Consider the following 23,870-nt stretch of genomic DNA (forward strand, 5'->3'; position numbering starts at 1 on the left):
TGCACTGGAATTTTAGCATGTCTTTCAGTTTGACTTCCTTTGTCCCTCAGATATATTTGGGTAATCAATTCTGCAAAATTGATCTGGATATCATGTCCAGAGACAAATGAGTTTGGGCATGATTACATAATATTTCTCCCTCTTTGAGATTACACATGAACATTAGCATACTAGATGTTCTGAAAATTCCTGCAATCAGGAAACCTAATCTTAACTTATTTATTTGTACACAGGGCCACATTTTGTAGTGATGCCTGTTAAGATTGGTTTGACTTGTCAGAGTGGCTGTTGCAAATAACACACAATGGGTTGGCTTAAAAATATATATATATTATCTTATGGCTTTGAGGCTAGGGGAAACCCAAAATGGAAATGTCACCAAGGTTTATTTTCTCCCCGTAAATTGTAGCATTTTGGTGCTTGCTGCATTTCAAATTAGGGTTTCCTTGGCTTTTAGTCATATGGCAATGCCCTCTCCTTTCTTTTCTGGGTTCCTGTTGACTTCCTGCTAGGGCCTGTAGCCATCTTGTTATGAGGCCTCAAGTTATCCAGATTAAGACCCACCCTGGTTCAGTTTTCCATACCTTCACTAAAAATAGTTTAAGAGGTCATATTTTTGGTGGGTCCACAACCACAGGGGTGTGGACTAAGATTAAAAACCTATCCATCGCTTAACTTACGCAACATCCTAAGGAACTAGTTCCATGGAATCCACCTTGGGAAATACTGACCTTATTTCAAAGATCAGGCAATCGAGCTCTATACTGACTATGTCCCAGATGACAGTTGGTTAGCATCGTGATAAGAACTAGCGTCCATGTCTTCAGATTCATTTTTTGAGTCCTTTATACAGGGTTGTATTAGCAAGTATCCCAGATGCTTCCAGGTTAGAGTCTAGCCCCAGTATACTTACATAACTATTAACGTTCACAGAATACAAAATACGAATACTTCCTACTGTTAAGATTGGCATGTATTGACAGATAATTGCACAAACACTGTATGGCTTTTAAAGTATAAGTGTTAAAAACATTGATTTTTCTTTTCTTGCCCTGAAGTTGATGACAATTTTTGTTAATCCAGTCTTAGCTTACTAATTTCTCATTGTTGTTATCATGTGTGGAAAGGATCCCCCCTACCACACAGACTACCTGCAGTTTTAGCTATAAACATATTTAAAAGAACAAATAGAAAAACTTAGAATTTAGTTTTGCAAGAGGATACTATTTCACCATTATTTCTTTGGGTTAATGTGTTTTTAAAATTATCTTTCATCAACTTGGATGTGATATATTTTGAATTTCTGACATTAAAATTCACACTGAAAGATGATTTATTCAATCATTAATTTACTCAACCAGCAATTATTGGCACTTAGTAGGTGTTGGACACTATTCGATCCTGGGAATAAATCAGGAGCAAGAAAATCCTTGTATTCAAGAAATTGGTAGTCGAGTTTAACATGCTGAAGTTGTATTTGTGTTCTTTATAGACAGCACGTGAACATAAGCCTCAGCACAGAAGTATAGCATGTTTATAAGCCTTTTTTTACCCCTCAGCAATAGCATGGGTAACTGAGCCAGGCTGACTGTTCTGTGAAAAGTCAAGTTCATGCTGCCAGCCCCAAAGGTACAAAGAGAACTGAGGTCAGAGAAGCATATCATGGGCAGTGCTGCTGCAGGCCTGTAACTGACTATATAATATAGCTCTTTAAATATCCTATCACCTTGTATATTTTTACAGACATTACTCTAGTAATGATTAATGATCAACTCTATTGGCGAAAGCAAATGCAAAAGCACAAACTCTTAAAGTAATAAAATGTATTCTTCTAATGCTAAGGCAAAGAGGTAGGGAGAATCACAAAGGGCTGGTACTGATTCTTTGGGGAGAGTAAGAACTTGTACTCTATTCATGGTACCTGGGTATCAGCTAGAAAACAAACACGTACTTCAAAGGGTATGTAAAAAAAAAAATAAGAATAGAAGCAAACAGGTGCAGTTCACTATTTCTTCCTTTGTTCTGCAGGAATGTCTGTTTGATGTTTGGTAGTTACCTAAGGGAGTTTGCACTTGTCAGAGGAACCCAGAGTCCTGAGGTCACCACCATTTGTTTCTGCAGGCTTGGAGAAGACAACATTAACATTAAAGAATCTATCTACCACCATATAGGAGGCTCATTTCCTATATTACATTACTTATGGTTTCTGTTGCTGCATTATTGGGTGCAAACAAGGTCTGACTATCGCCTAAAAGAAAAACATCATTCATTTCCTGTTACACAGTTCAGTGCAACATAACAGGACAAAAAATCTTGCTCAGTAGAATATGAGAACATTGAAGAATACCTTAGAAAATTATAGTTTAGTAGTAGTCTGGAGAGCATGATAGAAACAGCCTGGAATTTGATTCGGATTGGACTTGAGTTCAGATCCCAGTTCTGCTTAAACTTTGTTGCTTTGGACTCATCTTATTTTTTTGTAAAAATATAGCAATAATGACAGTTTTACCAATTATTTTTGAGCATTTGATTCGAGCATATCACTAGATACAGTTTCATAAAATAAGTGATGATCAATGGTAATCATGACTTGATCATTTGGAATGTGTACTTGACAGCTATAAGACTGCAATGTTTTGTATTGGTATTGATTGTGTCAGTGCTTTTTGTGTTTTTGTCAATGTGCTTAGGTGGATTATTGTTTTTAATATCTTGATTTTTCTAGATTCTTTGTTGGAAGTCAGAAAAGGGTCCTTGAAAGTGATGATATTTATTCTCATACTTCATTCATCCTTGATTTATTGTTCATTATTCCTGAGGTTATTATCTATGGGAATTATCCTGGCAATTGGTTTAGATCAGTAAGAGTTTGTCTTCCATTTTATTTAGGCTTATATACAACCAACTTTAATATAGCGTCATTCAATTTTTCAAAGCCTGGATTTTTGAACTGTAGTTCATGGTCTGCCAGGAAGATAGAGAAGTTGGATTCAGAAGTATCAATATATACTAAATCAACTTATTTGAATGCCCTTCTCCTTCAAGACAGCAGTTTCCTTCTTCCCTGATTCATCTTTGTTTTTCAAATATACCCTTACTAACTGGCTATAAAGTAGCAGGAAGCATGAAAATTTCTTGTATTTATGTATGTTTAAGGATTGAAAATACCCCTCTAGACACACTCACTGAAGGTATAAAAATGAGAAGAAAATAGTCTAAATATTAATACTTTTCCAAGTCCTTGAATGAGTATGAACGGCATCTGATGCTGTCCTGCCTTCATTAATTTAAGACTGTCCATATAAATTACATGATACTGTAATTAAAGATCCAGAAATTGTATTATTTCAAGGATAGAAATATTGATTAAACACTAAAGAAACTCTAGTACAAAAATGTTGGTCAGCTGAAGACAAACTTTCACATAAAAATTGTCAGAATTTAAATGATATTTGGCAAGTCAACAATGCCCAAATAAGCCATTTGTAATTCACAGTTTCTAAGACTCTAGGCCAGGAATGCATAGGATAATCTAAGTGGTCTTTTTTCTCTCTAATTAAAGCATACTGTCTATAAATAGCAAGCTGAAGGAAACAAAACAGAGACATTAAAATATGAGATAGATAAGGAAGAAGATTGGAAAACCTTTTAAAGTTCCAGTTTTATTTGAGTCTAAAAAGAGTAAGATGAAGCACTGATAATACCATAGTCTTGAATTACTCATCCTTCTATCCCATAAAACCTCTTCACAGGTTTGCTTCCTTATCATCCACACCACTCTGCTGAAACTGCTCTCATTGGGAAATAATCTAGTTAATGACATATTTTCAGTCTTCCTCTTTGACTTCTCTGTAATGTTAAGCACATTGCCAAAAACACAAAAAGCATTAAAACAATCAATAGTAATACAAAGTACTGCAATCTTGTAGTGTCAACTACACATTTCAAATGATCAACCCCTTCTTGTTTAAACTTTTCCTTCATGTTAAAATGTCTTTTCCTGCTATTCTAGATACCAAGACATGCAGGATGTCCCAGTTTCTGGCTTTGCAACTCTATTCTATTCATAATTTCCCATAGAGTGAGCATGCTTTTATCTGTTGTGAATGATTTTCAAATGTATCATTTACCTAATGGCTCTATTCATACTTACTTGTTGAACATCTCTTCCTGGTGAGACCACCCATATCTTAAATGCAATGGATTAAAAGGAAATAATTGCCTCTGCTCTCTAACCAAATCTTCTTTCCAATTTCCTTAGATTTCAGGAGTATCCATATGTTGCCAAACAAGTGGGTTCAAACCACTGGAGCCATCTCTCCACTATTGTTTGATTCTAAACCCACATTCCATTGAAGTTAACAAGTCCACCTTGACCATGACTCTTCACTACATCTTTTCCTTTGCATTTTCTTTTTTGAAAGGCCAGTCTAGTCTGTCATGCCTTCAGGCCCAAATCAAATTAGTTTATAACTGCATATTCTGCCTTTTTTTGTGGATCTTCATTTCAATTTAGGCAGCATGAGGCAGATGTACCTTGTCTTCACTATCCTTCCTGCATTTGAGCTTTTTACATACCCATCACAGTGTATCCATTTGAACTATTTATCCATATGTTTCTTTACTATTCTGGGAAGTCCTAGAGTTTCCAGGATTATATATTTTCATCTCAGTATCCCTAGCAAATACAACAGTGCTGAACTCAAATAGAAGTCCATAACTACTTGGTGAAATTGATTGAGTGAATGCATGCGTGAATGAATGTAGAGAACATTTAGGATGCTTTTTTCTGGTTTTCCTACATTAGGAAAGTCTCTCATTTTTCAGGTATGCAAAATACATACTAATACATGCTTCAGACAGTTATGAAAATTATATCACATGATGTATGTGAAATCACTTAGTTTAAGGTTATAGGAGATGAGCAAAAATACTCATCTCTTTTCAGAAACATCTCTATCAACTTCATTGCCTGCTGAAATTATTATTAAATCCATAGATAAGTATCTGGAATCATTGATCATTTACCTCCACGTGAATACTGGAGCCTTACCCCCCACTTCTCATATATACCCTTTATTCAATCAAATCAGATCGCATGCTACTGCACAACTTCTGTGCTTCTCTTGGTCCATCTGTATTTTTCATGGTCTATCCAGCTGAAAACCATTCTGTTAACAGCTCCTACTCATCTTCTTTTCTAACTTTTTGCAGAATGATTCCTGTCTATAAAGAGCCATCTCACATGTTCCTTTCTCCAGGTAATTTTGCTAATTCCTCTAAAGCTGTAAAGTATGATCCCTGATTTCTTGCAATATCCTATAAACTATTGTGTCTCTTTTGACAATTCTCTCATGTCTGTGATATTTTGCTTATCTACCCTTCTGGATTGTGTGCTTGTAAAATGAAGGGATCATTTTTATTTGGCTTTCAATTTTTGCAGTTTACTTGCATAATTAAATTCAAAAAAGAAAGTTTATAGTCTTCCATTTTATTTAGGCTAAAATAAAACCAACTTTAATTTAGCCTAATTGGAAGTCTGAATTTGTGATCTATAGTACCTGGTCTACCAGGAAGATAGAGAAGTTAGATTCAGGATTATCAGTATTTAGTGTATTACAATCCATTTTGCTTCAAGACAGCAGTTTCCCTCTTTCCTAAACAGGAATTGACCCAGATCTTGGATTCATTTTGAAATGATGTTATTTCCTAATAAGATCGGATAAGTATATCTCTGTTCATTATATTTCAAAGCAAATTTAATCCGTTTATTTACTTATAATTCAACAAAATGCTGCTTTCAAATCTACCAGCTCTCCGTAAAGTCCTATGCTTATTTTATAGCACATCTTACTTCTTTTTTACTACATACATGTAAAATAAGGTATGGCTTTAAGAAATTCAGAGTTGTGATTTGAAATCCCGAAGTGATACATAGATAAACTAATGCTTTAGGGAAAACAAGGAGAAAAATGTGCTAGGTTCTTTCAGGGGTTCATAATTAAAGTGGCCAATTAAAGAGAGAGAGAAAGAGAGAGGGAGAGAGAGAGAAGATGCATGTGTGTGTGTGTATATATATATATATATATAGAGAGAGAGAGAGAGAGAGAGAGAGAGAGAGTACAATATCTTTGAAGTCCTTTTGAATCAGAAGTGATTCATGAATTAAGGAGCTCAGGAGACAAGCAAGTCCAGAAACAATAGACCTGGGTGTTCCTTATTGATTGCCAAGACAATTGTGAAATATTGGGTATCAGAATAAAAGCTGAACATAGTGCGGCTGTATTCTTAGCATGATTTTTACAAGGGAGTTTGTGCTTATTTACTGGGTTGCTTGAAAATAATACACTTGGAAAGATAAGAAAAAATAGATAGAGTATGCTTCGATTTCCTTAAAACATTTTGACAGCTTCACGTGAGAGATTAATGGCTGTGGTAGAGAATTGTAGAGCACATGGGAAGGAGCTCCTAACATACTAAACCAGTTTCAAAGCAAAAACAGAGTATTTGAGGATGGAAATATTTCAAATAAAGTAGAATTTCAAATGTAGTAACCCTTAACAGGTGTAATATGTTTAAGGGCTACTATGTTTTATATTTCTAATTTAAGAAAATATTCATTGTCCATTCTTCTCCTTTCTTTCTTTTCTAATTTATTATTACCATACATTTATTATGTTTAATTATATTCCCCAAATATGTATTATACTAACCACAAATTACATTAAAATCAATTACTAGTGTGTTCAGCAACAAAATGTTAATATATTTAAGGACAACGAATGACAAATTTAGCCTCTGCTAAGAAATTAGAGGCTTAGTGCTCAAATTAGGAACTCTGAACTAAGTGACATACACATTAATAATATTTAACTGAGACCATGTTTGTCCATCATCAAATAAGAAATTTAAAAAGCTATCACATTTGTAAGTATAATAATTACAAATATTATATTGTAAAAATCAAATGAGTTAGGTTTCTCCGGGTTTAAACAAAATAAGTGTTTATATTTCAAGTATGGTTTCTTTTTGCCACTACCGCATCATATTTTACCGATTTAACCTGGCCTCTGTGTCCTTCTCACATATTAGAGATATTTAGGGAAGAAAATACCATGATATGAGTGGCTTCCATTTATTTTCTGAGACAAATAGGCAGCTTGTTCTATTTTCAGGTGTTAAAGCTGGAATGTAGCATCTCTAAGTTATTTTTATAGTGAAGTGAATAAGGAGGTGAAGAAAACGAAAAGAGAATGGGCATTCCCAGTTGTCCCAAATGATGTATTCGATTTTTGAACCATAGGGGATATCCAGAGGTTTGTGTGTGGGGTTTCAAGTTAGGATAATTAGGAACAAAAGAGCTAAAGTAAAACAGTAAGGATGGGTTTCAGTACTCCTTCTTGTACAAAACCTGCCCTGACCTACCCAACCCATGTTTCCAGCAGGGTGAAATCTCTTTTATTTTATGCACCACTTGTGCAGTATTTTATTTGGAGTTCACATGGTATTAAAAATATTCTTACACACCAACTCTACGCCAGCTTCTGTGCTTGTTATAGGATATCACGATGCATGTCAACCTTGGTCCTTTACAGTGTAAGAAGGGTGATAAATGATTAAGCAAGCAATTTTACAGTACAGGATAATAAAGGGAGATAGGTAATGTGTTGCATGCATAGCAAGCCTTAGGAAGGGCCCATTAAACCTGGCTGGGTCATGGAATAGAGATGTCAGGTAGAACTGTACAAAGAAATGGCATCTAAGGTTAGGTGCTTAGGGCTTACCAAATGGGACAATCCAGTTAGTTAATCCTCGCAAAATAACCTTTTCAGGTACATATCACTCTCACTGTCTTAAAGAAGCAGGTGTGAAGCCTGAGGAAAATTTGATAGCCCCCAAATTCCTCAGGTTAGTAAGTGCCGGGAAAGTTGTGACTCAGCTCTGCGCTGTTCTGAATTCAAGGTACGATTATACTTGGAGAACCCGTATTAATCTTTCCCTAGATTTCAGTTCACCTGTTCTTAGAGAACCAGATAGTGACATGCTTTTCTTCAGGTTTAATTTTTTTAGGATGACTTAAGGAGGCAGTGATGACTATCACAAAAATCTGACCTTGGAAGGTGATTCAGTCATGGGGATTAAGAAAATATGCAGCAATCTAGTCAGGAGAGATCTGGGCAGAAATTGAGGGCTGAAATTTCAGCTTTTCATATATCACAGTGGAATTTTATATCCCTTGGAGGCACTCACTTTCCTGAGCCAGCCAGGCACTGAGATATGGCCGGTCCCCTGTCCACTGGCCACTGCTGTTGGACGGAACCGCTAGCGAGGGCAGCAGTGCTATTTGGGAATGTTCCGATACTTTCAGCAGGCAAGTGCATGGATGAATTCTATAGAAATTATATGTTGGTTGCAATGCAAAATCTTGTCATCCTTTACTACACATGTAATTATAAATATTCATTTCCACATCTTGTCCATTTTGGCACCCACCGCACACGCGCTTTGTCTCTCTCTCCCTCTCACAAGCACACATGCACACATGCATGGTCTCAAACCCACACCTCCTGAAGTGCACATAGAGCTCTTGAAGCAACAAAGATTTAACAACAAAAGCTGCACTGATCAAAAAGACAAAAACATTCTAGATTTCTCAAAAGAAAAAGAAACCGATGAGACTACCAACATATATTTTGAAAAAATAAGCCCTTAAAAATACATGAAAATCAGTTTAAACATTTCAAGTGTAGTTAAATGGTTGAGTACATAAATGAAGGATAATTGAGCTCAGGTAATTTACCAAATTTACCAAATAGGGCACCTATTAGATTTAAGAGATAGGATAAATATTTTTAATTTACTAATGCAAAGACAATTATAATACAACCTGTCACAACCCAGCTTTGTTTGCTTTTAACAGGTTTCCAGCAACTTCAAACATAGACTTAAAAGAGAAGGAAGGGGAAAGACTTTTTTAGCAACTATATTCAAAAAGGACATGTTCTTCGTAAAGAACATTTTGGGGCCACTGCCTTCAATTTGTAAATTGATATTCTAGCCATTCTCATGCCCAAATTTGATTGCCTGCTTTTCCTACCCCAGGGCGGACAGAGGCTGAAGTTTAAAAGGGGACAGCATTAGAGGAATTTGTCTTGATAGCCAAATCAGAAGTTAGTTTAACAGCAGAAAAAGATACAAAAGACAGTGTTTCAGGCATCCAGATAGCAGTCAGAAGGCTTCACACTGTGATACAAATTCCCTTGGGGCACATGTTGATTTTCCAAGTAGCCACAGGAAGAATTAAGCAATTTCTTTACCTTAAATGCTCGGGAGTATTCTCTTCTAATAGGGGTGTGCCTGAGATGGATTGGTGGGTGGGGTGGGTCGGGTTCCTACCTCCCGCTTTCACAAAATTTCTCTACCGTGAATAATCATATCACAGGGCGTGACTCAATGTGTAAAATCCTCTGTGTCACAAAACAAAGGGACTATTTAAAATATTGATGTTGATATTGAGACTGAATAATTTGAAAGGCTGCTTAACAAATCTTTTTGTAACTTGCCAATTCTTTGCTTTCAGCACTACTGTAGGAGGATATAGAAAGCCATCAAATGATAGAGTCTTCAGCATGTTTCTGTTCACTGTTTATCTTTTTGGGACATCATTCTGATGCAGTTACAGAATGGCATCCCTGTAACAAAACTACTTCCATGATCACCATCTGATTTGTGCAAACCAAGTTTCTCATAGGTTCCATCTAAGAAAAAAAAAATTGGAATAATTGATTCTGAACCCTGTCTTATGCAAACAAACGTTGACTCATTTGAGCAAAAAATGACGTCCATGTATGTAGATTCAACCCCTTATTAAGATATCTGCTAGTAAACGTATATAATAAAAATATGTTTAATAAATATTTATCTTCTGATATATAGTTAATCGATTATGTACTATTTAATCTTTGCCAAAATAGCATCCAGAATAGTTTTATACTTAGATTCTTATTGTCACAAGAATTTTAATGCTGATTAACATATTTACTTTTATTGCGGAGAAGGTAGTATGGCAATAAAAGGTTTTAAAGAATTAAAAAATTAGATCAGGACCAAATTATATTGCAGAGGTGGAATGAGAATGTGAGTTTGAGGAGAAAAAGCAGCAATGCAATATTTATTTTAAAGTAGAGCTTGTCCATGTACTTTTTAAGTGACTGATAGTGAATATCAAAATCACTATGCTCCTTAGATTTTGGGGACACATTTAAAAGAGAGAATTAACAGTTTTATTTTTAAATGGCTATAGTAATCAGAAATTACCTCTTTACAAGATTTCAACTTATGTAAAATTTGTAAGTGGCGATTTAAAAATGTGCAAGGATGCATTTGGTTTAATTATTTTGTGTGATATAAAACAAAAAGAAAATTTTGTTAACCTTTTACATCATTTCAGGAACTTTAGGAAAATCACTATATTTATGCAATATCCAAATAAATATTCGTAACTGTGTTCTAAACTTACAGCTAGGGTTAACTCATACCATCTTATAATTATGAAATATTTACCTTTCTATTTCACATTATAATTTTATAAACCTATCTGCCATGCAATGTCTCATTTGAGCTCATAACAAAGTAGGACTTACCTAGTATAGGCAATGTTATCTCCATTTTGCAAATCAGTAAATTAATTTTTAGTTTGAGTTACTTGTCCAAAACAGTTGTTAGTAACCTAGGAAATTGGTATTCAGAACATAAATTTTTCATGTCCAAATATAATGATTTTACAATTTAATGCCAGATCTTTCTTCTTACTGCATATTCCACTTATAAGATAGGGAAATTTAAAGATAAACAAATAAAAATAAAAAGCGCTTACATAAGTAAATAAAAATAATTTTTTTCCCTAGAAGTTTGGAGGGTAAAATAAGAGAAATACTTTAAGGTATGACGATTAGTTATCTGCAAAATTAACCAGTCCTGTTCTCTGGCAATGTAGATAAATGAAGTTTTGCTGTATCAAGCCATACTCTACAAAATGCCTCTTCTTTTTTTTTTCCCTTCTCCCAACTATATTCTATAGCACTATGTTTTGTTTTGTTTTGTTTATTTTGGTGGTGGTGGTGGTGGAAATAGTGGTAGGTTTTTGTTTTGTTTTGTCTTTAAACACCAAGTTAACAATAGAAAGATAGGATAATAATAGTTATCCTAAATTGTCTGCTTACTTATATGTCCTGAGCACATTAAATAGACTAATTAATTTATCTTATAACAATTTTGCCAGGTAAAGACTTTTTACTAATCCATCAATCATACAGGTGAAAAAATTAAGGTCACAAGTTCCACAAACAGTAAAAATAAAGCTGACATTTGAACATTGATATCAGCTATAATTAATCACTACCTTATGCTGCCTCTCAGAGAAAAATAATTTGTCCATGTGATCCAGCAAAGACTCAAATTTGAGATTAGTTTTGCATCTTTTGAGAAAATACCATCAGCTTAAATTTGTTTGAGGAAACAATTGGAAAAAAACTATGTTATTGGGTTTTCACCCCCTTTATTCTGGATACAGTCCCTAAGTTATATTTTAAGGCATAGCTCATGTCGAACTATGGTTTGACCAGTTTTCTCAAGAGAGGACAGATAAATATGGATTACTGGCTACTTTAATGTTTGGAAGGTTTGCTTTAATTAATTTATTTATATAGCTATTGTTTATTCATAAAATACAATTTGTGCTTGAATACTTTTTATCAAGAGAAAAATTGTAAGAAGAAAAATACCACAGGGACCAGCAGGAAGTTTAAAGATCAGCATACCTAAAGGGAGAGGAAAAAAGAAGATGAATTTATTTTTCAAAATTTCTGCATTCACTGATGACTGCAAAGTAACTTGTACTTAATTAGACCAATGAATTTGCAAACTTTCCATTTATCCATTTATTGTTTCTCTTATTTCATCACCTATGTTAACATTCAAACAGAATAGCTCAAAATGACTTAATGACAAGGATAGTTGATGGGATGAAGTAGAGTTGTTGGTGCTGTTGCGTTCCACAGAGCCTTGCACACTCCGTGGAAGGAATATGAATGGTGTGTCCCTATCTGACCCTTGGAAAGAGGCTTGAACCAAGAGGCTGGCTCCAGAAGAACCTGGAGCTCTGAGCTGGTCATTTCTCTCGCTGTTGTTGCTTTCCCTCTCACTGACACTGCTGTTTTAAACACCTCCTGCATACATTTTAAATTTCACTCAAAACATAAAAATTCATTCAAACCCTAAAGAGTCATGCATTTCGGTGCTCATTCTCTTTATAGGTCCTGAGGTGCAAGTCCAGCTTCTCCATGAAGCAGCTGTCAGGCAGACAGCACCACAGACACAATTCTCCCCTCAGCGGTGCAGAGCACCTGCCAGCTACAAAAATTTTGAAGCCCTTCCAGATCCAAATATTCACATTCTAGAACTCAGAGGAAAAACCAAGCTAGTTTAGTTAAATTAAAAAAATAAAGAAGTTGAAAGGACAAAGGCATCTCCAGCTCCATTCTATGTTAACACCATTTCAACCAAGTTGGCCCTAAACTAACTTCTCGAATACTAAGCCCCTCTTCCTTCAGTTATCCATTTGCATTAATGCATGCATCGTCTGTACAGTTGGGATGAGAAGACCCACCTCTCAGGATATTTTGGAAAAGTTAAGTGAAATTCTGTATAAAAGGCATTTTTGATACTTCTTAATCCCTAATTGCTATTTGGCAAATAGATTCTATTATCCAGAGGATGGTATGACGTACAAACAGAATCACATTGGTTTTTGGAATCCAGAAAGAGGTGATCTACCTGAAATCAGAAAAACAGCTATCTTAGTCCTAATGCTCTGTCCTTCCTCCACCCCAATCAAAAGTAACTTTTTTTAGCACCAGCATATTATATATAATCTTCGTAAGAGTAGAAAACTAGTACTTTTCCAAATATGTTATGCATCCCTGTACCCAATAGAGCACAATCTTATTATTTTAAAAATGAATAATTCCATGGGTAGAATTTTAGGTTTTAGCAACAGGCCAAAAAGGGAGACATTTTGCCCTTCAGGATTTCATATTCTCTTTAATCCTTAATTTTTTTCACTCCACTCATGCTTATTTAACTTAACCAATGTTCATTTATAGATTGAATGATTTAAAATAGTGCATTAGAACATATTCAGGAAAAAACAAACAAAACAAATTCCTTGGTGTTGTCCCATACAAACACAGAAATACAGTATCTCCTGAAAGCTTAACTTAAATGAGTTAATGAAGAAATTAAGATACATCAATTTATGCTATTGATGAAAAGCATGGTTTAATTGTAAATTAAAATAGTGAATTTAATATTTGGAAATAAGAGATTTAACCCCCCTCCCCCCAAATTTAATGATTTTCTATGAATTGAAATTGTTGGATTATAAATACAATTTAAAAAGGAACACAGACTTTAAAAAATTAAAATGTACATTAAGATAAAATTTAAAAGTTTAAACTTATACTATCTTACATTAAGGTTCCTAGCTTTTGAGAAAGAATGCGCTATAATCTTGTATGTAAAATGCAAGAAGAGCTCACAAAGCTTTATTTTTTCAGGATTACTCTCTGATTTAGAGTAATAAATGTATATATAATGTTTGAGAATTTGCTCTTTTAATTAGTGAATAGCTGATAGTTTTCAATTTGTAATCAAAGATATTTTAATATCTTATTCTTGCAAAAAAAGTGCTAGAATGAACTATATAGGATATAGATTTTTTTCTCTAACAAAATAAGAAATGAACATTATTTGTGATTTTTTTTCTTCTTTGGCACTACACAAGAAGTAAAATGCATGCAACGTCATAACTCCCCTTCTAAAAAGAAATGCACTTGATTCATTAATATTACTTGGAGGTTTAATGTAATTGTATCAAAATAAAGTTATATCTATGCATTAGATATTTCAATGAGCAGGCATCCTCTGAGTCCCTTAATCTCTCGTAGTTTACCTTCGTCTCTGTAAGATGGTCATAACAGATGGTCTTTGGCAGTATGTACCTCAAAAGGTTGCTGTAAGATTGAATGAAATAAATAAATAAATATATATAATGTGTTTAGAACAGTATCTGGCACATCATAAAGTCTGTATATTCTTTTCTACACCACAGTGTTGAATTGTTACCTGCAGAAGTGCAATTCACACTTACACATCTTAGGAAAAATATTTGAAAATATTTTGGGAGTTCATGGAACAATGTGCTGACTGTTGTGTTTTCCCCACCAACCCTTAGTAGAATCTCCTGCCCACACCAGCCAAAGAGGGAAAAATAATAAGAATCTTCCTTTCCAGCTTATGCTCTGGTAGTTGGAAAGTAGAACTTAAAATAGTAAATCAACCTTTCAGTATTAATATTAATATATTAATATAAATAAATTAATATTTATGGAATAAATGGCATGGAAGTCGGTAAGGAAAAATCACCTAACAAGCAAAGACAGGTGGGAGAGAGGGTAGAATTTGCTGGATTCCATCTAATCTCTGTCTTACTTCCCTGACTTCATGTTGTCCTGGAAGTCAGGATGTCGGAACCCTCTTTGTGTGGAGAATTAACATGGACATTGTAGGCGCTTCTGACTTTTAATTGTTTTTTTCTGTATGCTTTTGAAATTCTCCTCCTGTCAAAGTTAGAACTTTCTGATCCGGCAAAGGTAGCATGAAGCTGGCTGGCCAACCCCTTCACAGGAATACGATTCTCACATGCATTGGCTCTGAATCCAAGGGAAATTGTACTTTGCTTCTTTTATTAATTAGTGCCTTTAGTGGGAGCTTTCATTAATCAACATGTCTTGAGAAAAGCTGGTCTCTTTCCATAGAGATGAATAAATCCCATTGTGTGGGGGACTAGTGACGGTGCTAACGCTTATGTTTTTGGAATGTGTTACAGGGAATTAGAGATTTTATGAAAGGACAAAATCAGTCCTCTCTAACTGCAGGCTTTTGTCTTAACAGAGTATTAAAAAATAATAAATAACCCCAATATGCTAGTTTCCACTAAGCTCTCTGATGTACACCTCTCAGATTTAATCACCACAGGATATCATATCACAGACGGAGTGTGTTAAAATTAGTCCAACACCAGTTTGATCAAATAGCAGCTCACCAAATGGGACTTCATATCACACTGGTAGGAACTTTGCCTTAATGCAGAGCATAATTCCTTAGGAGCTCCTTAAGAGAGTTCAGAAGTGGCAATACCCTGCTTATCAGAAGAGCATTAGCTATCTTCAATGGCTTATATAATTAAAAACCATGAATAAAGTGAAATATTTGGGCTATTTTCTATGCAGTTTCTAACAGCCAGATGTGTGGAGCTATATATGCAAAACATCAGATGATTGACTGAATAACTTAAGTACTTATCATGCTATCTGGTGGGGTGTTAATACAGCTTATACTAAGGAGTATATTTTTGGAACTTTTTTACTCATCTCTCTATAAAGTACATAGTTTGGCATATATTTGGGGGGGGATGCACAGGTGTGAGAACTCTACCACTAAACTACCCTTGCACCCCTAGCAAATATTTTTTAAGGAAAAAAAAAAAGACACTTGTGTGAAAAGCCATGCTATTCTCAATTATATTCATTTTTAAACCTTTTGCAATGTAAATTATGACTGTCTGTACCTCAAAGGGATCCTAGCATCAGGAGCTGTTCAGATCTCCCGTTTTTGACCTCCACGGACTGACAATGACTGAGTTTGTGGCTGGAGCACTGCTCCTTCATCCCGCCTCGATCAGTGTTTTGACCACTTGTACTTCACATCTCTTTCCCTTATGCCCCAGTTCTTCTGGTCTGAACAGGGAAAACTCTTTACCCTTACTGCTCTCTGGCTTTTAAAAATGTAGAACATAGCCTATCGCCATGGGTAAGAGGGCAGGTGGAGTGGTTTCAGTTCATAATCTCCCAGCACCTTGGTTCTTTCATCTATAAAATGAAGATTGTTTAACAGTATCTGACTCATAAGGTTACGTGAGCATTTAGTAGGTTAATGAATGTAAAGTACCTGACACTTGCTAAGTAGAATGTGTAATGGTTTAAAGAAGTTCCTGAAGTATAGGGTCAAATGTGACAGAGCTTTCTTATTCAAGTGGCTACATATATGAATGATTTGCTTGCTCTGTCACCTGAGTCCAGCCCCAATTTTCACCCCTTCCCTATGACTCTACTCTGTTTACTCAATGCAGAAACCACTGGTCCACCTACTGACTTAGATTGCTTTTCTCCTATCCTTTGTATCAGAGCAGCCATTGATTTCACTACATATATTTGTATTTATTTCCAGGTTATCACAGTTCATACTGGCATTGGCTTTGCTTTCTAATTAGGATGCACTTAGAAATTTTGATATACCTTACCATATTATTCCTTCTAAAGAGACCTTAATTTTTGCCTTCATTCATTCATTCATTCACTCATTCAATACACTGTAATGTCCATCATGTAAGGTACTCTTCTAGCCCTTGGAATGGAAGTAAACAACATATACAGATTTCTTGAATCCTAGTTCTAAAGGGGAGACACCAACAATAAGTGGTCAAATAAATTAAATTTCTGTTTGGAGTGGAGGTAACAGTGGTATTATTTTTGCTATTTAATACATTGAGTAATTGAGAGAATACCTAAGGAAGGTTATCCAGGAATCTGGGGGAAGAGAATTCTAAGTGGAGAAAATAGTAAGTGCAGATTTCCTGAGGCAAGACCATGCCTGACATGTTTGACACACACTTAGGGGATCACATCTGGAGCAGAGTAAATCTAGGGGAAAGCAGTAGGAAACAAACTCAGAAAAATGTATCAAGAGACCAGATTGCTAGATTTATCAGGACCATTATTAGGATTAGAGTTCTTCTTTTGAATGAAATAGGAAGCCTTGGCTTTTGTTGATGGTCTGATTTACATTACAAAAGGCTCATTCTGTTTCTTGTGGGAGAATGGACCCGGTCATAGGGGTGAGAAGCAGAAGCCAGAGACCCAGAAGCAATCTCAATAATTCAATTATAACAAAAATTTGATTATGACATTTATCACTTCCTGTTTTGTGTGATGGCTATTCATGTGCATATTTCACCATCCTTGATGAATTTTAAATTGTGCCTGTGCCAGGATTCCAACAGATTTACATTTATTGATACCAGAGGCCTTAGGCCAAGAAAAAGTTTTGGGTGCCAAATGAGGGCAAAACTAAATTGAAGTCACCACTTCCCGACCACTCCCTCACATAATCATAACCTTTCCTTTCCTCCTTACAGAATTATATATATACCAAATGTCTCTGTGTAGTATAAAAGAAAGGACATTCCTGTAAAAGTAGAAGACAATGAGGAGGTAGACGACATAGTCCTTATTCTCAAAGAAATTTTATAATAACATAATAAAGCATACTCACAGATATACTCATATGTGTGTGTATTTTGTATTTGGCCTAGTTCATGTATATTATATAATGATTTTGTTGCGGCATGGGGCTTGCCTTGCCCGACCGCACTGGGGTGTCGTCCTCGGATGCGGTTCGGCTGGAGAGGGGCGTCAGCCGAAACCACGGGGCTCGAGGGGTCTGGAGGGCGCGCGAGCACAATAAACCGAGAGCAAAAAAGATTTGCAGCAGTTTATTGCAGGTGTAGCTCGCGGAACCTAACTGGCTGGCAAGGCTTACAGGCTAGGCTCCTGAGAGGGGGAAATACAGAGAATATATAGAGTTGGTGAAGGGGAGGTAACATAGGCGGGGAAACTTTGACGGACGGCTAGTATGGAGTATGTGGATTGGTTAAGGGGGTGTGTACATGGTCCAATGAAAAGGAGGTGAAAGGGTGGGGTGATATATGCTCAGGAGTTGCTAGGCAGAGGGTCAGATTAGCAGGGCTTGCAAGATCGAGAGATGTTTGGACATGTCAGGGCATGTCAAGGCAAATAAGAGGAGGCAGTTTTTGAATATATGCAGCAGATTTCATAATTTACCTTGAAACTACATATTATGTATATAGGTTTCTTATGATTTTATAAAATAAGAAGTCGCACCCAGACCTTACTAGTGTCAATTTCTAAAATTCTATACATGGCAACGGGTTATTTAGGCTCTAACTCAATACTTTGAGAACAATTCTACAGAAATCCAAGGAAGTAATGCCAAAACCATTTTCCCCTTAGTCTTAGTTAATTGTCGTCCTAATGTTTGTCTTGAGTAACTTCACATTTGGACCACTGGCAAATATGAATTAAAGGTCTCCAAACCAAGAGGACATAATGGATGCCCTTATTCATATTTCACAGAGAAGAAGTTAAACCCTACTCTTCTGTGATGGCCCCTGACATACCAGAACAGAGAAATAGATGCTTAAAGCTAAAACTAAGAGTTATAATCCAGACCATGTCTTGACAGCTCTGGTACGTAAAGATGGCTCCATCTCTGCAGTCTTCCAGACACCCCAAAAAACAAAGGTAAAATTGCTTCTGCCTCTAGGGAAAGGGAAATGCCAGGAAGATTTGTTTTAAATCAGACTTTCATGGTAAAATACCCATTAATAATTAATTTTCTGCTTCTTTTAGAATAAAACAGGTTAAGCAGTTGGGCACATTCAGTAAATAAGAAATTACCTGCAGAAATTTTACAACATTCTAATCATCTTCCCATTTGTGAATCCTGTTTTAAAAGTCTTTGCTCTGCATTACAGTGAAAAGGACATTGAACCTGGAAACAGATCTGAATATGAATCCAACTTTGCCACCAACAGAGAATGTGGCTTAGGCAATTTAACCTAAGCATCTCTATTTATTTTCTAATGTTGAATTGGACATAGCTATTTTACCCCCCAGGGACTGAAAACCAAATAAGTTCATGCAAAAACCACAAATGCAGAGATCACACAATGACCATCTGATGATTGCAGATACTAAATGACACATACTAGAGCATTATCACAGTCCTGGCAGAGGTACTTCTGAGTCCTGCCCTATACTAGCACAGTGGTGATCTTTCAAAAATGGTGAATAAGTCCCCTCTATCTTCTCTCTGCAGATTACTCAGAATGACAATATACTGCAGTTGTTTAATTATATCATAAAAAGGAAGTTTTATTTTCTTCATTAAATACATATGGACAAGCTGTTCAATTAACAATGACCTTTAAGACTTCTGCTGGTTTGGATCCCATAGATGGGGAAGCTGACTCCAAATGAGATTCTGCAATATACCTTGTTCCTTTTTTACCCACTGATTAGTTTCATGCAGTTGGGCACAGCATACACTGTTGCATTCAGCTTGCAATTTTGTAGCAATCTGAAATACTGTGTTCAATCCCCCAAGGTATTCTGTAGAAATGCTGTCAAACTGTTTTGATGTATGTGTGTTTTCATTCTGTAGCTGTGCTTTGTACTCATTTAAGAGAACCAGTCTTTAATTTGTAACAAGGTTTTCAAGATGAAACATAGAATTCCAGGCCTCTGCATAATCACTGGCATGTGACCACAGCCACCTTCTATTTTAGGTCTTGACTTGCCTGATTTCTTTTAGATACAAAGTTATATTTTTAAAATCCAGTTATAGGATAAAACTTTAAATAAGTAACTTCAGATTTAGCCTTAAAATCCACTAATTGTCATCATCCTTGCCACCATCATCTGGCTTAAGTTTATCTTTCCAATTTCATTTCTCATTACTCCTACCCTATAGTCTAGGCATATTTGTACGTCCTTGAAAGGTCTGCCTCTCTCACCTTTCCCTTGGCCTGTCATATATAACACTCTGTGCCTAGAATGCCATGCCTTCACTGTTTTATCTAGGGCATTTACAATTTCAGGAAGCCTTATTCTACACATATGATGCCCTTTCTTAGTCAGTAGTCCTCCTTTGTTTTTCATGCATCTTTTGCATGTTTTAGTCAAAGTAAAGCTCTTTCTGTTTACAGATAACATGTTCCTATACTTAGTGAACCCTGAAAAATTCACAACAGAGCTCCTAAAACTAATCAATTAATTCAGCAAAGTGTTGGGGTACAATATGAACATGCAGAAATCAGTGGTATTTCTATATTCTAGTAATGAGTAATCACAAGGAAATCAAGAAAAATCCCACTTACAAAAGCAACTAAGGTAATCAAATATCTACAGATAAAGTTAACCAAGGATATAAAAGACATACATGGAAAACTACAAAACATTGCTGCAGAAAATTAAAGAAAGCAAACAAATGAAAAGACATTCCTTGTTCATGGATAGGCAGACTACATACAATTAGGATGTCAATTTTACCCAAAGCAATATACGGAGTCAAAATAATTACAATCAAAATTCTAATAGGCTTCTTTGTAGAAGTGAAAAAGCCAATGATCAAATTCATATGAAAAGGAAAGCAGCCCTGAATAGCCAAAGCCATCTTGAAAAAAGAATAAAATTAGGGAACTCACACTTCCCAATTTTAAAACATATTTCAAAGCTATTGGCACAAAGATAGACATATAGACAAATGAAATCTAAATGAAAGCTCAAAAATAAACCTTCACACCTTTGACGAGCTGATCTGTGGCAAAAGTGCCAGTCCCATTCAGTGGGAAAAGAATAATCTCTTCAACAAAATATTGAGAGAAGTAGATAGACATATGCAAACGAATGAAGGGAGGACCCCTACTTGACACCATATAAAAAATTAACTCCAAATGAATCAAAGCCCTACATTTGAGAATTAAAAGTATAAAAATCCTAGAAGATGAGATAAAGAAACATCTTCAGGATGTTATGTTAGGCAGTGGTCTTGCAGACTTAATACCAAGAGCACAAACAGCAAAAGAAAAAAAAAAAGATAAATGAGATTTCATCAGAATTAAAAACTTTTGTGCAATGAGACCCTTCATTATAAAAGTAGAAAGACAATCATAAAAATGAGAGAAAATATTTGGAAACCATATATTTGATAAGGATTTAATATCCAGAAAACAAATCCTACAACTCAATAACGAAAAGACCAACCCCCAAATAAAAATGGGAAAATACCTGAATATACATCCCTCCAAAGAAGTTATACAAATTGCCAGTCGATACATGGAAAAATGTTCAACATCATAAGCCATCAAGAAAATGCAAATCACACCCACAAGAATGGCTACTATTAAAAAAGAAAGAAAGGAAAGACGTGTTGGAGAGGGTATGGAGAAATAGGAACACTCATACATTGTTGGTGTGGATGTATGATAGTTTAACCACTGTGGAAAACAGTTGGCAATTCCTCAGAAAGTATAAAATTATCAAGTGACCTGGCAATCTCAGTTCTCTGTATATACCTGAAAGAGTTAAAAGTAGGGACTCAAAAAAGATATTTGCACCCTGATGTTCATCATGGCTTGAAAATTTGCCAGAAGTGAAAGAAACCCAGTGTCCATCAACAGGTGACCTGATAAACAGAATGTGGTTTTTGCATACAATGGAATATTGTTTGTCTGTAAAAAGGAATATTGTTCTCATGCGAGTTATAACGTGGAGGAACTTTGGAGACATCATATTGAGGTTCAGCATGATAAGAGAAAAAATACTTTAGTATCTCACTTATATGAAACAAGTAGAATATGCAAAGTTTTCAAGTCAGAAATTAGAATACAGGTTACGAGGATCTGGAATGGGGAGTTAATATTCCACTGGTGTGGAGTTTATTTGGAGTGATGGAAAAGTTTTGGCAATGGATGATGGTGGTGGGGACACAACTTTGTGAACTTAACACTGCTGAATTGTAAAACTGAAAAAGGAAATTGTAAGTTGTATATGTTACCACAAAAAAAGCATAAAATGTACAACATGAGGGATTAACTTAATACGAACAATGGGCTAAATTAATAGCATAATTGCTATAATATTGTTTCATCAATTCTACAAAAGTACCACAATAATGCAAAATAGTAATAGGGGAAACTGTTCACAGCAAAGTATTTGGGAACTCCATGCTTTCTGCATAATTTTTTTGTAAACCTACAAACACTCTAATTTAAAAATAAAAAAAAAATTAGAGGACATGGTCTCTAAGACTATTTTCACTTATGACACCAACTGCAAATTGGGGTGCTCCCCAAAGCACCTTTCTGTTTGATAATTCACTGGAAGTACTCTCAGAACTCTCTGAAAGGATGGGCCATGGAGGCTCAGTAGGCAGAGTTCTCACCTGCCATACCAGAGAGCCGGGTTCAATTCCTGGTGTCTGCCCATGCAAAAAATAAATAAAATAAAATAAAATAGAGCTCTATGAAAGCTATTATACTCATGCATATGTTTAATTACAGGGAAGGAATACAGATTAAAAGCAGCCAAGGGAAGAAGTATGTAGGACCAGTGTAGAAAGAATATCAAACACAGAGCTTCCATTGTCCTCTCCCTGTAAATAGGACATGTTACTCTCATGATATCAATGTGTGCTAAAATGCAGAGTCTTGCTGACCTGGGAAGTTCTTCGAGCTTTGGTGTTCAGAATTTCTTATTGGGGTTCCATTATGTAGGCTAGATTGATTGGTTGCCTACATGGCATATCTGAGTCTGTAGAACAACTGTAACCCTGTTACCCAAAGCTCCCTCTCTGAGTCACATTGTTGATCTTGCTGGTTTAGCCAGTCTCCATTCTAACACTATGCAGTGTGGCAGTCCCCATCTTAAATCACATTATTAAACTATCTAAATGAATGACCCAATGCCCCCAGGCAAACCAAGACAGTCCTGTCAGGCATAGAATTCTCAGGAACCAGAACTGGACGCTAAAGGCATAAGTCAGAACTTATCTTTGGTTTTTACTACAGAGTGCACCTTAAACATTTGTTGAATAAATGAATGCTGCCTGGAAATCTATTGGTCAGCTTACTGAAAGGACCACAAGGATTTTCTACTGAAAGTATCATATAAGCCTTACTACTTTTGGCAGCAATATTATCAATAAAATGTACTTTATACTCTGTGTATAGGCTTAGCACCCTACAAATGCTGATAAATTTTAAAGTAAATATATATATGGTACTAGTCTATGCTTTAGGCTTCTAGGTCATGATATTCAGAATTGGGCTAGGTTACACCAGATTAACTCATAAATTTCTTTAACTTCAAGAATTTCAAACAAAGAAGTATGTTTTTATGTTGAAAATTATTTGAAGTATTTTAAGTTAATTTTTATTTATTTATTTATTGTCTAGAGTGACTAAAAGAGGATTTTGGCTGGCTCTGAATATAAAATATATGCACACACGCACATAAAAAACATACAAACAAGGTGTGTGGGCTATTTCTCACACTTGCATTGGGAATGGAAGCTGCCTCCATATGTTCGTGTCTCCTGCATTTATGTCTGATATTTGCATTTGTGATGGAGCTATTAGCCTGTGGAAGTCCTCTCTGAACCAATATAATGTTAGCAGTCATTTCCATTTTGATTAATTCCATTCTCTCTCTCTGGTAATTTGTAGGTGTTATTTAGAAGATGGAGCTTCAAAGGGTGCCTGGCTGAACCGGTCAAGTATTATTTTTGCGGGAGGCGATAAGTGGTCAGTGGATCCTCGTGTTTCAATTTCAACATTGAACAAAAGGGACTACAGCCTCCAGATACAGAATGTCGATGTGACAGATGATGGTCCATACACGTGTTCTGTTCAGACTCAACATACACCGAGAACAATGCAAGTGCATCTAACTGTGCAAGGTATGCGTTTCCATAACTGCTGTATTGCGAAGGCTAGGCTTACAAATGATCAATATTTAGATTAAAATGACCATCACAATGACTCAGAAGCAGCTTACAGTGCTGAAAGATATGTTGTCATTGACTTCAGAGATTTATGTTCCTAGATTCCA

The 23,870-nt window shown here is 35.6% G+C and overlaps 1 protein-coding gene across 1 annotated transcript in view; it reads left to right on the top strand.

Annotated features, from left to right (window-relative positions):
- NEGR1 (neuronal growth regulator 1) overlaps window positions 1-23,870 on the top strand; it is an 886,099-nt gene that overhangs the window by 336,118 nt on the left and 526,111 nt on the right. Inside the window, exon 2 of the mRNA XM_077120622.1 lies at window positions 23,486-23,718. Coding sequence (XP_076976737.1) covers window positions 23,486-23,718 — 233 coding nt within the window. The remainder of the gene's footprint in view (window positions 1-23,485; window positions 23,719-23,870) is intronic.

This window comes from Tamandua tetradactyla, chromosome 11 (genome assembly GCF_023851605.1).
Source record: "Tamandua tetradactyla isolate mTamTet1 chromosome 11, mTamTet1.pri, whole genome shotgun sequence".
Classification (NCBI taxonomy): Eukaryota; Metazoa; Chordata; class Mammalia; order Pilosa; family Myrmecophagidae; genus Tamandua; species Tamandua tetradactyla.